Genomic DNA, 11,006 nt, shown 5'->3' on the forward strand with positions numbered 1-11,006 from the left:
GCTGGCTCTCTTGCAATTCAAAGATTTGATTGCGCGCCTCATGCATACTGCGCGACATCTGTTCATTGATGGGGCCAGCAACGGCAGGTTGCAGCGGCGCCACCGCAGCGGGTGCACTGCTAGCTACTACCGAGGGGAATGCGCTAGCGGCGATGTTTTGGTTGAGTTCCGGCATGACTTTAGCATTGCTATTTTGTATAATTTGCACAAAATTTATTTGATTGCGATAATGAGCGGTGCAACTTCCGTCACGGCGACTGATCGAAAGAGTGTGGAATGTGAGTGGAATAGTTGGTATCAGTACTATTGAATGAAAGAAAATTATTAGAATCATTAAGAGAATATGAGCCTTGTTTATACTAACGAATCGTTTTTTTATTGGCGACCACATTAACTTTCGGCAACATGTGTGTTGTGATCAGCGACTCATCGATTTTGATGAATGTCTGATCACCGCTGGCGCCAATCCAAGTAGCTTTCTTGCCAAAGCTCGGACCCAAACCGCTGCAATATTGATAAAATCGTATAAACTTAAACAGAGACATACTAAAAATTCATTTACTTACAATACCGCGCCGGGTGCGCAATGCCAAAGGAATTTTTGTCGCTGTGTCAATAAATTTGCAATGCCGACATCCTTGCCCACACCGCTCATACCCACGGTCGCTCCGTTTTGCTCACTACTTGCTCTTTTATTGAACGCTACGCCCGCATCCTCCCCACCGCCTGATGCCTTATCGCGCTGAAAATCATTGGGCAGTCTACCCAGCTGTCCCTTTTGGTAATTACCAAAAGTGTACACCATGCCTTTGTAAGTCATCAGAACTGTATGATTGCTGCCAGCGCTGACCTGGCTAATTGCGCCTTGCACATTTACCTTAACAGGCCCGTTTACAGGTTGTAAATCACCCGTTCCCAACTGACCGTATTGATTACTGCCAAAAGTGAAAACCTCGCCAGCTAACGTTAAAACGACAGTGTGATGAAGACCGCAAGACACTTGCACGACGGGTGAGCTACTGGACAGTTTGAGCATTTGAGGCGCTAATGGCGCAACACGCGGTGGATCTTTGTCTACATCAGTAGCTTGGGTTCCGGCACTTTCCTCCGCAACCGACTTTTTTTCCTTCCGGCGCATTATCAAACTCTTCGAGCGTTGGCGATTCAATTCACTATGCAGCTGTTTGTTGTCCTTGTTAGCATCATTTTCTGCCTCTTGCAGTGAAATGCAGGTAGAACAGAGCCCACATTTCGAACAGCCAGCATCGCCATGACCACAGGGACATATGCTGAAACAAAAGTTTTAAGATATGAAAGGAAACCATTTGCTTGCACTTACGCTCCGGCCAACCGCTCTTCGATGGGCACATTCAGCGTTGAAACACACGACACGTTGTATCCGGTGCATTCGCGACACATAACACAGACGCGACATTGTCCTTGCACTAGTTGATGATCATCGTAGTCGCAGAGTGTGGAGAAATCGAATTTTAATTTTTTCCCCACCAACAAATCCTTCCCATCTGAATCAGCAATTGCTCCCATGCCGAAAGCATTACCACCCCCACTACCTTGCAGAGAGACGCAATTATCTTTGCTGGATTTGGTAAACACACGCCCGCATTGTCCCTTGTTATTCAAACCAAAAGTGAAAAGCTGACCCTTAGAGTTTAACGCCACGCAATGCGCTTTACCCAGCGCCACTTTCGTTATGTGCTGATCAATAAAATCGCTCACACAACCGCTGGCATCACAATGCGCTGTGTCCTTGCCAAACATAATCAGCTTGCCCGTTTTTGTAACAAAAGCTGAGGTGCCGTTGTTACAGGCCGCATGTATGACTACATGTCCATCGATTTTTGACATCTTTTTGGGCTTGACGGCTTTTGGCTGGCGACGATTCTTTGAAGAGTCACCATCTTCTCCCCGGCGTGCAGTACCTTAAAGCAGGCAATTTGATTTTATAGCGGTGATAAATATTATAGCAGTTTTCACTTACCGGTAAAGTATACAGTACCGTCATCATTTACTAATAAAGCATGTATACCATCATGCCCCAGAGCAATGTGTACAATATTTGAAACTTTGGAAATAATCAACTCTGTCATTTTCATCGTGGGCGTACGTCCGATAGATTTTAAGCCCAGCGATGCTGACTTGCCATAGTAATACACCTTACCGTTCGATGCACGCACAAGACCGAATTCCTTGCCGCAAACGATGCCCTGTATTTCTACATCGCTGGGCAATTTCGGCTCAAAAATATTGTATGACGATTGAATTTTTTGTATTTGGTTTTGATTGAGCACCTCATCCTCGAAAGCAGCGTAGCCAAGTGTGCGAAATTTTTTACGCGCCAGCTTGAGCGGAAGTTCGAATGGCGTCGTCGAGTCGCTGCCGTAAGTATTAGAGTTGTTGAAATTTAATTTTTTCACGACAAGCGTATCCTAGCGGAAAAATGTGAGACCACAATTAGTATTTGTATGTCCTTTACTTTTAAATATATTTCATTTACGCTTACATCTCTATTGGTGCAAATAGCATTAATGGAGTCTTCATCCGTGAAAAGGACATAGTTGAATCCATCACGTATGGGTACTAGATTAACAGAGTTGATCCCCTTAATAGTCAACGTCTCCGTGTTGACAAGATGCAGATGATCTGCCGAACGTTTTACATTACGCCGAAAATAGAGCTTCCCGCCGAAGCATCCCAGCCAACCAGATTTTTCCTTGGTAAACTCGTCATTTTGTGCATACACATGACCTTTAAAGGAGCCACTAAATCCAGTGCCAATCTTTAGCAAAGAGCTACCAAGTAGAAGATATAGATAAGTGCCATCTGAAGCCATAGCAGGTTGCGCATACAGACTGCCGCATGCGGCAACAGACGTTTTTAAAGTGAACTGAAACAAATTTACATATGCATTACTTATATTGTTTACCACACATTTATTAAAAACGTTCAAACCTCATCAATAAGCGAATTTATCGGCACGCCGTTGGTGTGAAAGTCAGGTCTTGTGGGCTTGTTAAGCGCTGCACTCAAAACGGTTTTCTGCAGTGATGATAGCACTACAGGTAGTTGTATAATTTGTGTGGATAACTGTTTGGGCGACATTAGCATAGCTGCAATTGCTTTGAGTATCTTGCCAGTATCGCCGCGTGCAATACAAAGTCCAATCAGTGCCGCGCAAGCCATTGCCGACCAATTGGCTTCCGTAGTTGCGCTAGCCACCATTGCAGCCGGCATTGTAGTTAAGTCGAGAAGCAAATCGTAAAGTGGATTAATCAAATCGTCCGGCTCGAGTTTAAATGATTCTGGTTGTTGCCCTTGTATGACATCCAATAAGGCTTTAAGCGCCTTGGTGCATAGCATCGGCTGTATGTGACGCGCATCGGCGATTAGCTCGAAAAGGCTGCGCAATCCGGCACCTACAATTAGCGGGACACGCACCACTGCAAACTCTTTCTCAGTGGCATCATCTGATTCACTCTCTGCATCGCTGTTTGCTGAATCGTGACGAGAACGTTTTTCCAGAAGCAATCCACTACCACCATTTGCACCACCGATCGCTGCTGACAGCATTGTGTGGCAAGAGCAATCGAGCAGATTTGTAGTCATGCAGGAGCCAGCGCATACGAGGCAACAGGAGGAACTTAAGTTGTGTAGGCGACGCAAAGCGCCACTACTATCTTGAAAGAGAGCATAACGTGTCTCTGCTTCCAAGACTGTAGAGCGTATCACGGCGAATACGGCAAATTTTGAGGCGTTCGCCTCGAGCTCTATATGTGCCACTGGAAATGCAGGGAAGAGTAGTAGTTGATCTTTGATGATTGGCGGATCCATGGGATTTACTATGGCCCCCGCATTGCCTTCAAGCACCGCAGCTGCTGCTGCGAGAGCAGCAGCTTTCTTATCCTTGCTTTTGCGTTTCGACAACGATTTTCGGTCACTTTGTAGTTTACTGAAATTATTACATAATTTACAAACATACATAAGCAGTTAAAAACACAGCTTATGGTGCAAAACACTACCGGTTTTACTATTTTCAAACAAAAACATACACACATACATATGTATGTAAAAAAAAAAATAAAAAGCATTTAGTACAAAATATCCTGTTTATCCTAAATATGGCTATATGGGCAACCAAAAACGGAAAATGCATACAATTCCATTGCTCGAATTTTGTATCGAAAAAGGGCATAGTACAAGATACTTAGTAGGGACAAAAATACTGTCAATCATCAATAGCCAAACGCGCCTCGTTCATTGGAAAATTGTCCACAGCACGAATCAAAGCTGTCCTAAGAAAATCAAAGTTCCGGTATCTTTCGTGGCAACCCATGTTCTGGTTCATTCCATGTAAAAGAGAAAATCGACAATTTTAAAATGTCCTAGTTATCTCTGTTTTAGTAGTACCCTTTATTTAAATGACTAAATTTAATTAATCTATTGAGAAATATTAAACAAATAAAAAGAAGGCTTAATTTTTGTCTATGGAAACTTTTACTTTATGCATAATTACTTTACACCAGTCACAAGGACATGTCCCACCAGTCACAAATTTAAATGTTTTATAATATTTCTATGAAGATTATATGTATGTATATGCCTAATTTTTATTGAAAACGAAAGCGTATAGTTCATATTTTACAACATAAAAGCAGCTTTCTGGGAAATTAGTATTTGGGTTAAAAATTTACCTTTAACAGCCGCACTCAGAAACGTTCCTTAAATTAGCTCTAACGGGCACTTAACTAATGATCGTTATATCTGTTAGCTAATGTTTCCTCTCAGAGTTAAAAATTATGAAATAAAAAATTTAAGTATGGCCCCAGTTGCGGCCTTTCATTTTTGTGGCATCACTCACTTTTCTCGTTCAGTTTGAAATAACATATTAAAATAAGTATTTATATCATTTTGCACGCACTGGCTCAACGGACGCAATGGCTGAATGAGCAGCGCACTGGCGTGCCATTCGAGAGATCCGAGTTCGAGTCTTAGGGCAGTAAGATTTTATTTTTCCTTTTTTTATTTATTTATTTTTGCTTGGTTCATTTATATAAACTATCTTTATTGATTTTTTTTTGCATTTTTGATCTAATTTTCTTTTGATTTATAGATTTTATTGCTATAAAAAGCAAACAAATTTTTTTTCGATTTAATTAAATTTTTAGAAACTGTTTGCTAAAAGACAAACAAGACCAATACCAGGCCAATTCTGGCATCTGTCTTTCAACTCACCTCAGTCTTTCGAGAGACAAGAGTCTTTATATTTCGGCAACTATCTTGAAAGCCCTTTTCTGTATTTCGAATGACTAATTGAAAGATGTGCTAATAGTGTTATTATATTTATCGTTTAGCAATAAGTTTTCTAAAAACTAAACGAAATGAAAAAAATATTTTTTTAAAACAGGAAAAACTATAAATTTGAGAAACCGAAAGTAAAAGAAAAAAGATGAATCAAAAAAGTTTCCAAACGTTAAATAAAATAAAAAATATGAATTTTTTAAGCAATAAAACTAAAAAAAAAAAATGTATTTAAAAAAATCGTTGCCGAGGATTGAACTCGAATCTCTTGAATGCCACGAAAGTGCTCTGCTCACTGGGCCGTACAGCAACGTTATCGAAATTGAAATTTATTGAAAACAAACAAAAAATTTCAAAATCATTCGTTAAAAAGTTAAGTAAAGGTTTTTGTTTACTTAACTTTAATGTTCATTAAATGCCGTTAACGAATCATTAACTGACTCTGAGAGGGAATTTTTTCAAATTGTTACTGAGGGACACCTTAAGTAATCATTAAACGACTCTGAGTGCGGCTGTAAGTCACAAAGCTTAAACAGAGTTATTTTCAGTGTCCCACCAATCACATTCATTCAAATGAGATACATACATACATAAAACTAAGAAATCGTTTGGTATTTTTGTGAAATTTTATACATCAATTATCCGGTCTATGTTATAAAAAAAGCTTTATCTGTTGTATAAGTACCGACGACATAGTTATAATTCACAATTGATCACATTCTGGAGTAAAATGTACCATCAGTCACGATGGAATGGCGCTCCTCTAAAATTGACCACAATTTGTAATCCAGCGCGTTCAAATCGGGACCAAAAGGCCATCTTTATTGGCCGGCGCAGAATCCTGCTGGAAAGTTCACCGATTTTCAAACAGAGAATGTTTAAGCAGTTTTATAACAACTGTGATTCCTCGCAGATATGCAAATCACTGATCCCTTCAATGATCAAAATCGTGCTTGGAGATTTCAATGCCAGGGTGGACAAGGAAGGGATCTTTGGAATCACCGTCGAAAAATTCAGCCTCCCCGACGAAACGTCCGACAATCGACTTCGCCGTGGCCCGAAACATGGTAGTATGGAGTACTAGGTTCAAGCAACAACCAATAAAGAAAAATTTAAGTTATACCAAAGGGCAGTGATCACAGGTGAATGGGTAGAATACAATGAAATAAAGAAAGCGTATAAGAAAATGATTAAAACTAAAAAAATACAATAAAGGGAATACAAAGTGGAAATTAATAGAGGTGATAGTTGTTTAAAGAATATTGTCCATAATACAGATCACAAAGAAGTTCTAATCAACGGCAAAATATATAGAAATAAATAGTACTGAAATCGCTGACAAGTTAAACAGCGATATTAATAAGAATATAGAAAACGTTAATTATGATCCGATTCAACAGGAAGATAGTCAAGGGACCTTTAAATTTTGTCAAATTAGCACAGATGATATTTCCCATATAGTGAAGAAGTTTAAGATAAAAATTTATGGAAATAATTTTTATATCGGAGGGTGTAATCAAAGACTACGTTGAATATATGGGCAGTGTTGCCACTGACGAAAAAAAATATTTACCATCCACTTGAAACAAAAATCTACCAAATCTGGGAAATATCTACCAACAACTTTTTTATAATTATTTTAACAAAAACCATAGTTTTGTTATTTTTTTTATTTATTTTAATTAAAACTAGTTTTTTTATATTTTTTTTTTTTAGTTATTTCAATAAGAATTAAAATTGTTTTTAAGAACTTTTTATTTAACTAGTTATACGGTATTTACGTTATATTATTGGCATATTCTCAGTTTCCTTCAACTAAAGCGGGAGTGAAGAAACTAAATTCAACAATGAAACTTCTTTATTTGAAAAACTTCAACTCGAGTTATTATAGACAAATGCTGTGACTCAAAAAAGTGATTTTTTTTAATATCCGCAATAGTTATCGAGTAAAAATTTTTTATTGCTTCAATTAAATCCAAAAAAAAATCGAGGATTCAAACTATATACAACATATAGAAAAATTCCAAAAATTTTCGTCTAAATATCGAATTTTTTACTCTGAATTTTTAGAACAATTTAAGGTATGGAGTTTTAAAGCCCATACTATTTGAATATAGCCAACAATGTGCTGCTTAAAATTTCCGTTGATTTTTTTTTATTTTTTTTTTTTTCATTAATAAAAAATGGCGTTGATTTATTTTTTTTTTTCGAACAATCATAGTGCGTAATTACATACCTGTTATTTTTTCTTTATATTTAAATAATCATTTAAAATATTTAGACAATCAAAAGCTCCTCGGGATTCCAGTAAAATTCCAGTAAAATGGGGCGCGATATGTTCGCCTTATATCGATATACGTAATATATCGATATATGTAATTATATAAAAAGTATGCAAAGAAATTTATAATATATTTAAAGATAACTACGAAAAATAAATCGGGAACGGAAAGTTCATCAAAAATCTACCAAAATGAGAAAAAATTTACCTTTTTACCAACCCAAATTTGTTCTACCAATTTTGGTAACAACCCTGTATATTGGTCACTTTTACGCCCTATTAGTAAATAAAAGCCTTCAGTTGGGAATAGTTCCGACAGAATGGAAAACTTCGACCACTGTCCTAATAAAAAAGGTCAAAAACACCATAAAATAGGAGGAAATTAGGCCAATAGCGGTTGTAAAAAATCAACTAATAAACTATATTGAGTCAAATAAAATATTCATTAAGGAGCAGTCAGGTTTTAAGGCTAATCACTCATGCGAAACAGCGCTAACCTTGATTTTATCACAATGGAAGGAGGACCTGAATTCCAAGAAAACTATCTTGGCTATGTTTGTGGACCTTAAGAGAGCCAACGAGNAGGCTAATCACTCATGCGAAACAGCGCTAACCTTGATTTTATCACAATGGAAGGAGGACCTGAATTCCAAGAAAACTATCTTGGCTATGTTTGTGGACCTTAAGAGAGCCAACGAGACAATCGACGGGGAAATTATGCTAAAAAAACTGGAATATATTGGTATAGATAACATCGAACTTACATGGTTCCGTAGTTTTCTTTCTGATAGGAAGCAACAAACGGTGATTGACACAGCTCTATCCACAAATGTAGCAGTAGATATTGGTCTACCACAAGGGTCGGTGTTAGCTCCATTACTCTTTAATATATATATCAACGACATAAACTCAGTATTGAAATATTGTAAGGTAAAATTCTTTGCTGACGATACCCTCTTAACCCTCAGTGACAGTAATCTACCCAATGTAATGATGAAAATGCAAAAAGACTTTCATTGTTTGTATAAATGGTTGTACGTAAACACACTTGTGAACAAGTCAAAATTTATGGTCATATGTAGATTAGCTAACGTTAGCTCCAATAACTACAGCCTACAAATTAAACATGAAGTAATTGAGAAAGTAAGAATCCTTAAAAATCTAGGTATATATATCGATGAAAATTTGAGGAACATATTGACTACACAGTAGCAAAAGTTGCGATAAAAATTAGGCTCATAAAAAGATCATGTAAGTACTTTGGAAGGAGGTATAAGACCCTGGTCTACAGATCCATAGTTGAACCACATTTCGTATACTGTCCAACAATCTTTTTTATAGCAAGCGACACACAAATCGATAAACTTCAAAAAAAGCATAATACGGCTATGCGATTTATCTTGAACAGGCGGTACAACACACCCATACAGGAAATGATCGCAGAATTAAACTGGATGAGCGTGAAACAGCAAAGTTTTCATCAGGCTATGAAATTCGTGTTTAACATAAAACAATGAAGACTACCAGATTATCTGAGTGATATCCTACGATCAACAGCTACTCAGGGAAAATAATAGCTTCAGGCTGCTGCGGTATAAAACGGAAATAGATAAGAATATCCAGCTCAAATAAAATATTTTGAAAACGTTGGTAGCTTCAATAGGCTGCTACTTGATCACTGCAGAACATTGGCTATTAGATAGAAAGGTCCGGCATGGAAACTAGTTCTTTCCATCCGTACTAGCAGGGTGACTCTGGATCTCCTACATTCATTTGAAGTACATTATAACCCGCGTAACTAATATTTTTTAATTGCTACTCTATTTAAACTATATTTTCAAAATTGTTTTTTATTAGCCCGATCAAGTTAGGTTTTCAAGGTTGCAGTAGTTCTTATCGATCCCAGAACTGCATTAAAAATTATTCAAGGTGAAAGGTCGCATAAGTTTATGTTTACAATTTTTCAGCTAAACCGTAAAGTTTATCATAAAAATAGGTTAGACAAAAGTGTAGTCATGCAATTATTTTTAAAACCCGTTATGACACTTTTTTCCTAAGAGTCACCATTTCTGGGATCGATCGACATACATCTATATACTTATTTCTAAAAGGTATTTTTTGGAGGTAACTCGTTCTGTCGTTAGACATGGCAGTAGGATGGCCATCGTTGCGAGTCCAGTTAAAGGATCAGCTTTATGGCGACAGGTTAAACCTCATAAGTTCATCCCAAATACGAGGGCAAACAAGGATCATGTTTTTACTGAATGGCTATTCTAATCAGGATTTGGCGATTTAGAAGTTCTCACGGAATACTCCAATGAAGCGACTAAATGTTAATGTAATTACGACAGTATTATTACCTCCGTATTCAATGTCACTCAAATCAATATTTGAGATATTATGTCCAAAAAATGATGATTGCACAAATATGAATGAGCATATTATTTTCAATCTGTTTTTTGGTGAAGAAACGATTTACCTCAATTCAGGTTCTTTTAACATCGATATGTGAGCAACGACCAATTATATCCTATAGGATTTTTGAACTCCCTGAATCAGTTGGATTTACCACCCCATAAATTAGCCTTTGCTATGGCAATCAATAAAGCACAAGGTGACGCTTTAAAGGGCGGGGTTGTATCTACCATAGTGATGCTCAAAACAGCGCCCGCGGTCGGATCTCTTCAAATCTCACTATAGATTTTGTATAGACGCGCACAGAGTAAAAGCTCTCTCTGTGCATCACTGATCTACTAATCTACCAGAACATGTCACATGGATACGGTGACCATCCGACCTGTATTATACGGGACTGTCCTTTATTTTACCTTCCTTTTCTTTGCTCGGGATGTAACTATGTAATATTGATGCGCCTAAAAGATGCAGCGATTTCTATTCCCAAGTTCCATTCCTGATGACAGTACGAATGGCAATTATAATATGGAGGTTTTAGTTGTTTAAACTTTATTGTTATTTGACCCATTGTCCTGGTAATTTATTTATTTTATACGGGACGCCAAATGTTCTGTATTTCTTTTAATGTCCTGTATTTGTTCTATATTCGATGTTTCGACGCCTTAACAGCTCGTTAAAATGGCATGCCTATGAACGAGTTTTAAGTGATGTTGGTATATGATTGTAATTTTCTTTATACACAGTTATNTATATTCGATGTTTCGACGCCTTAACAGCTCGTTAAAATGGCATGCCTATGAACGAGTTTTAAGTGATGTTGGTATATGATTGTAATTTTCTTTATACACAGTTATTATTTTCTAATTTGAATGCCTGTGATTCGAATCGAGGAATACATACAGCGGCCAAAATAGAAATTAGGACTCTACATTTTAGTAAGTTTGACTATTTTTTCTTAGTTTATTTAATGTTTATTATTTATTTTATGAAAGTA

The 11,006-nt window shown here is 37.2% G+C and overlaps 1 protein-coding gene across 1 annotated transcript in view; it reads right to left on the reverse strand.

The window, feature by feature from the left end:
* Positions 1–6: 6 nt before the first annotated feature.
* Positions 7–11,006, reverse strand: part of LOC108369746 (E3 ubiquitin-protein ligase highwire-like) — a gene marked incomplete at its 3' end in the record, with an annotated part of 21,314 nt that continues 10,314 nt past the window's right edge. Inside the window, exons 2-8 of the mRNA XM_017624931.1 lie at positions 2,971–3,967; positions 2,522–2,905; positions 2,000–2,447; positions 1,340–1,940; positions 567–1,289; positions 365–504; positions 7–303 (exon numbers count right to left, since the gene is read on the reverse strand). Of these exons, the coding sequence (XP_017480420.1) occupies positions 7–303; positions 365–504; positions 567–1,289; positions 1,340–1,940; positions 2,000–2,447; positions 2,522–2,905; positions 2,971–3,967 (3,590 nt within the window). The remainder of the gene's footprint in view (positions 304–364; positions 505–566; positions 1,290–1,339; positions 1,941–1,999; positions 2,448–2,521; positions 2,906–2,970; positions 3,968–11,006) is intronic.

The sequence above is a fragment of the Rhagoletis zephyria genome, unplaced genomic scaffold, assembly GCF_001687245.7.
Source record: "Rhagoletis zephyria isolate East Lansing unplaced genomic scaffold, Rhagoletis_zephyria_1.1 Rzeph_scaffold_03823, whole genome shotgun sequence".
In the NCBI taxonomy this organism is placed as follows: domain Eukaryota; kingdom Metazoa; phylum Arthropoda; class Insecta; order Diptera; family Tephritidae; genus Rhagoletis; species Rhagoletis zephyria.